The sequence below is a fragment of the Zea mays genome, chromosome 9 (assembly GCF_902167145.1).
Source record: "Zea mays cultivar B73 chromosome 9, Zm-B73-REFERENCE-NAM-5.0, whole genome shotgun sequence".
Taxonomy (NCBI): Eukaryota; Viridiplantae; Streptophyta; class Magnoliopsida; order Poales; family Poaceae; genus Zea; species Zea mays.
This window is the reverse complement of record NC_050104.1, coordinates 126,672,146-126,677,580: the sequence shown is the minus strand read 5'-3', so window position 1 is coordinate 126,677,580 and position 5,435 is coordinate 126,672,146. Positions and strand designations below refer to the sequence as shown.

General features: G+C 36.6%; 1 protein-coding gene across 2 annotated transcripts; it reads left to right on the top strand.

Annotated features, from left to right (window-relative positions):
- Positions 1–708: 708 nt before the first annotated feature.
- On the top strand, positions 709–4,509 carry LOC103639018 (uncharacterized). Of its 2 annotated transcripts, none has more exons than XR_004852750.1 (4): positions 709–1,034; positions 1,159–1,302; positions 3,083–3,224; positions 3,845–4,509. XR_004852750.1 is itself a non-coding variant. In XM_008661794.3 (4 exons), exons 1-3 carry the CDS (start codon positions 742–744, stop codon positions 3,108–3,110), a joined length of 465 nt encoding a protein of 154 aa, XP_008660016.2. In that variant the 5' UTR covers positions 728–741; the 3' UTR covers positions 3,111–3,233; positions 3,845–4,509. The 2 variants fall into 2 exon arrangements, 1 of the variants encoding a protein (XP_008660016.2); XM_008661794.3 differs by having other exon boundaries at positions 728–1,034; positions 3,083–3,233.
- The last annotated feature ends 926 nt before the right edge of the window (positions 4,510–5,435 follow it).

The following is a 5,435-nucleotide window of genomic DNA, read 5'->3' as shown; positions in this document are numbered from 1 at the left end:
AAGTTTAAATATTAATTCTTGTTTAAATAAAAATGAATTAAAGTTAAATTTCCTACATATATTTTTCATAAATATATTAGTAAAGACTTAAATATAATATATTCATATAATTTTCATAAATATATTAGCAAAGACTTAAATCTAATATATTCATGGGAAATTTGTTATACAACAATAGCTAAAATAATAATCAAATTGTAAAAATTAGAAACATCTTTAAAAAAATTGGACTTGGTTGTTGGAACAAAAAAGTCGACCACCTAATATTATTTAGCAATTGAGGGTTGAACTTAGTACCTAATAGAACCATTTCCAAGGTCACACCATCAAGTCAAATGAAGGATCATGCTTAAGATACAATATGATTTTATTTTAACATTCCCTAGCCATTTCGAATAAAAAACAATTATAAATTTTGATTAAAATAATTCAAAATATGGTATGGAGTAAAAGCTTGAGATAAAAGTTTCATAAAAGGGTGTCTCCTTTTAGGATACTTAGGGTCTGTTTGGTTTGTGGCTAATATGCCACACTTTGTTTAAGTTTATCGTTTGAATTGAAGAACTAACTTTAGACAGAAAAGTTAGGCAAAGTATGATAAGTTAGGCAGCGAACCAAACATGCTTACTATTCTCTATGGTTTAAATGCCTTTCGAAAAAAATAAATACTAAATATGTTTAAAATAACTTGATATAGAGTTATACTTTATTCTTATGTATTATCTCTTTTTATTAAAAAATATGTGGGGTATCCTCGCCATGGAGGGCTTCACGGGCGCGCACGCTTCTTCTCGCGTCATCCTTGCTTGCGCCGCCCCTAGCCCCACCGTCGTCCTCCCCATGAAGCTGCCGGTGAGCCGCCCCCCTCTCGTGTCGCCTCCATGTCCGCGCAGATATGCCTCGCTCGCCACCCCGCCGTGTTCCTCCCCGAGACACCGTGGCCAGCCTCTAGCCCGCGCTCTTCCTCGTCACGGCGATACCGGCTTCCCGGACCCCTTCCGGCTTGCTTCCATGCCTTCGCTTCGGTTTGTTCTGTAAGTGTTCTTCTTTCCCATCCTTTCCTCCAGAATTTTTCCTTCTCTCGGTTGGATCTGCCAGAGTGGTCAGTCCATCGGTTTGCGTCGATTCAATGGGGTTTGGCCCATATTGCTGGTACAGGGTGCAGGAGAGGCTACACTTCCTCTATGAGTCAAGGTTGGCTGTCGGCAAGAGCTCCGAAGGGTTCCAGGCGCTGCAGCAATCTACACCAGGGCCAGCTTCGCGTCCACTTCTGCACAGGCGAGTGCGGCTAATTGTTCCAAGGTACTACTTAATTCCTGTCTCAACATTTATCGTACCTCATCTGCGTGTGCAGATCAGCTGACTTCAGTGTAATTCAAAGTCTGAACAGATAAAAGTGTGTCTTTGCCGATGATGTTAAATAGAGTAATGCCTGATTATTGCTGTCAAGTGGTTGTGTTAGTAATTGGAATATTGTTGGAGTATGTTTCCCTTTATCTTTCCATTTTATCATCTATTAGTGCTCGTGACTTTATGGTCTCTAAATTTCTTAGATAGTTCATGTCGTACCATGAAATGTGTGTCTGTACATTGGTCAACCATATTGTTCATGTCTTCAACTCTATTTCGAAGTCACAAACTAATCACTTGGAGTTTTGGACGTGAAGCAACGACAGGCATCAATGCCTACTTAATATATAAAACTGCTTGCTTGTTGCATGCTGTTACAGCACCTAAAACCTAAGTACATACTTGCTTCCTTTTATTATTTGCATGCTAGGTCCCATGGACCCCGTTTTGTTTTGGGTTTCCCTACACATTGTCCCTGGACTTACAGATGACAAATATGATGTGTTCTATGAGTCACGTCAAAAGAAAGAAATGTACTTTAGCATTTCACTGTACATAAGTCCATCGATTTCACATTATACTCTTCTACCTAACAAAGCCCAAAATTGAGCTACACATCTTTTTGATATTAGTATGTTAATGTTAGTCAATTGTTATCAGGCAGCGATGTCTGATTATAGATCTCAAAACAAGACTGTCATTTCCCCTTAGTTCAATTAGTATAGTTGCTTAAATTCAGCAAGTCTGAATACTTCAACAAGGCACAATAAGGGAGGTTCAGCACATAAGTTAGTATAGGACCATGTGTAATCTATTTAACAGAGAAAATAGGCATAAAAACGACTAGCCTGCAGTCGTGCGGATATTTGAATATAAGTGTTCAGATGGGCGAGCGCCCTTGTGCTTTCTCTATTGGCTAAAATTCTTGAAAAGCATGTAAGCTTTTCGCAAGGTTCGTTAGCAGTGACTACCTGTTTGTAGTACATGAACATTAGTATTTTACTTCCCTCAGTTCACCTTTCTTGTGCTTGCAATACAATACATTATTTTTTACGGTGAATTTGTAAACCATATTTGGTAAGTTATATTTATACTAGCCTAATGCACTCGACTCTTCTATTTAGATTAAGTTTGGTGAATAATTTATATGTTTGTGTAGCGAAAGACTCATATTTATTTAGTTTTTTTTTCTTTTCAGAGATAGAACATAATTTGGTGCTTTGCTTGTGTAATTATGTCTACGCACTTAAAAAATGGCACTTTCCTTACGCCTTGGTACAGTGCTTCAATAATGAGTGGATAAATGTTCTATGAAGTTGATCTTATTTTTTGCGAATTCAGCATTAATAATCATGTGCCAAATTATCCAAAGCTTATGGTATTCTTTATATGATTTTAGTGCTAATAATGTTGTGCCACTACAGGGGCGGTGCCGGCTCTGATCTGGTTTATAAAGTAGCAAATTTTGAATTTGTTTTGTTGGCTCTAAATTCTGTACGAACACTTATTAGTCTGCTCTGTTTATTTTTAGTGCTTATTAGTTTGCTCTATTGAATGTTTCTAGGTCTGCTTTATCTCTTGCTAACATGTACCATGCTTTTTCTAAGCTGATTACTGTAGTTGCAACTCCAAATTTAGTTTATAATTCCATCTAATAATTTTTTTTGTTAGTGGCTTTAGTATTGTGTGATTTTTACTTGCGTTCCTAATAATTGATTCGTTTGATTAACAGTTTAAGCTTCACCTCTAGTCATGGGTAAAGAGAAGTTACACATCAACATTGTGGTTAATGGCCATGTCGACTCTGGCAAGTCTACCACCACTGGCCACCTGATCTACAAGCTTGGAGGCATTGACAAGCGTGTGATCGAGAGGTTCGAAAAGTAGGCCGCTGAAATTATCACTACTCTTGAGGCCATTTTTCTTGAGCTCATGATATGTGTATAAACCCAACTAAAAACTCCATAGAGAAAAGATTGCTGTTAATATTCAACATATAGCCGAGAAATTAATACATTGCCCACTAATAGCTAAATGCACAATATATAAATGGATGCAATCCATAGATTAATAAGATGATATCCACATAAAGAGATTGTCCATGCACAAACATAGAAATTACATATCTAGGTACCACAACCAGATCATATTACATTCTAGACACAACTAGCAGCACAAAAGATATGTAAATAAAAGACTACTTGGTTTATGTCTAATTTTCTGAGTTTATGTTCATACTAATGAAGTATCAATACTAATTTGAATATATAATTATGCTTTAAATTCAGTAAAAGCACATGTACTGTAGCAGCATGCAACATTTTTTCTATAAAAGCATAAGTCATTTGTTCCCAAATTAACCATATATGTAGACCATTTGATGCTTTAATGTCTGATTATGTATTTGTATACATATTTTTAACTATGTTTTTGTTCTTGTTTGGTTGTGTGTGCATGGTTACGTATGAAGTAAATAAGTTATGCTTATTTATAGGTTCAGGATCTTCAGTTTGAGCTTGAGAAGGAGAAGCAAGAAAAAACAAAACTTTGACAAGTGTTGGATAACTTGAAGATGGAATCAGAAACTTCAAGGGTAAAACATTATGAGGAAATAGAAGTTGTAAAGATGACATCACAAGAAATGCACGACCTCCTTTGTTAACTGCTAAACTTCAACCAGGGCCAGCACAATCCAAGGCCATAAAGTTTCTAAGCCCCCAACAGTGAATTATTGTAGTATGTTTCTTCTTTGAAAATTGGTTGTTGGTTGAACTATGTCGGGTTGTTTTATCAATGGGAACATATCTGGTGCTCAAAGGGGTACGGTGCTCAAGTACACATTTTAAATCTGAGACATCCATCTCATATCGAGCGGCTGCAGTTAATTTGATTAAGAACCCCTCCCACCAAGTGAAAAAGGTGAAAGGGGTTCTTTGTAAAATTGGTGCTTCTGTTAGATGTTGGATGGATGTTTCAGATTTAAAATGTGCACGTGAGCACCGGATACGTTTTGGTTGCTAGTTTTCACAAGTAGGACTTAGTGGCTCCAAGTTTGTTGATTTTTGTTACTAGTAGCCTTAAGTTTTGTTGAACAATGTTGCTTCTTGCTAGATGTATTGTGACCTATGAATTGGAATTTGTCTGCTACAATTTTGGTCATTGGATATGTAAATTTGTGAAATATGTCATGTGAACATTTGCACGGTTGAATGAAGCCAAAAATTGGGCCACAAATTTTGATAATATAAAATAGTATTCATAGAAAATTATAAATTAGATTTAATGAGGCCACAAATTTGGTCTAGCACTAACATGCGACATTTTATATATTATGACAACAAAATTCGTCATTGAAAAGTGCCATGTCATATTGATAAACGTCATAATCATTTGCCGCATGAGCTCCACATAACCAGTGTGCTGCTTATTAGTGACGTTTTCTTTGAAGTAATGACAATATGTAAATGTCACAAAATCTATGACGAAGTAGAATCGTCATAATTTTAATGACAGAAAAACTTCAATTCGTCATAGAACATGTTTAGCCACGTCACATAGATGACAAACAAAAAAACGTCACACAAGCGTCATAGATTTAAATATATGACATATATTCACTTATCAATGACAAAAGTTGAATGTCATAGAAGGTAAGCTGTGTTGTAGTGTTGAAACAATTTCGGTGTTGTTTGTCGAGGTGACCAAGCAACATCTATCATCTCTGTTGGATCAAAAGTGCATACCACTTTCCTGTGTGGTCTCTTTTCTTTTGATCTTGGTAGTGACTGCACCTAAAAGTTCCCTTTGCATCCTTTGTGTAAAGGCGAAGCCTTGAAGCTTTTTAGTGTTAGAAGGCAACTGATTAGCTCTCAAAATAGAGATTGATTTTTCCTGCTGTTGAGATGCAGAGGTTTGTTCATTCGCTCCCTTAGTTAATCCATGTATTCCCTAACCAAGTCAGTTCCTCTCGCATGAAGAAACGGATGAACAACCAGACTAAATGGATTTCTACCCAAGTGCATGATCTCCTGCTAGCAAATATGAACTCTCAACCCTTGGCTTACCGATGGTACTGAGAGGACTTG

Coding starts and splice junctions, on each gene's coding strand:
- LOC103639018 (XM_008661794.3), top strand. CDS start 742: ATGTGGGGTATCCTCGCCATGGAGGGCTTCACGGGCGCGCACGCTTCT. Junction 1,035..1,158: donor CCTTCGCTTCGGTTTGTTCT/GTAAGTGTTCTT, acceptor TTGCTGGTACAG/GGTGCAGGAGAGGCTACACT. Junction 1,303..3,082: donor GTGCGGCTAATTGTTCCAAG/GTACTACTTAAT, acceptor TTTGATTAACAG/TTTAAGCTTCACCTCTAGTC.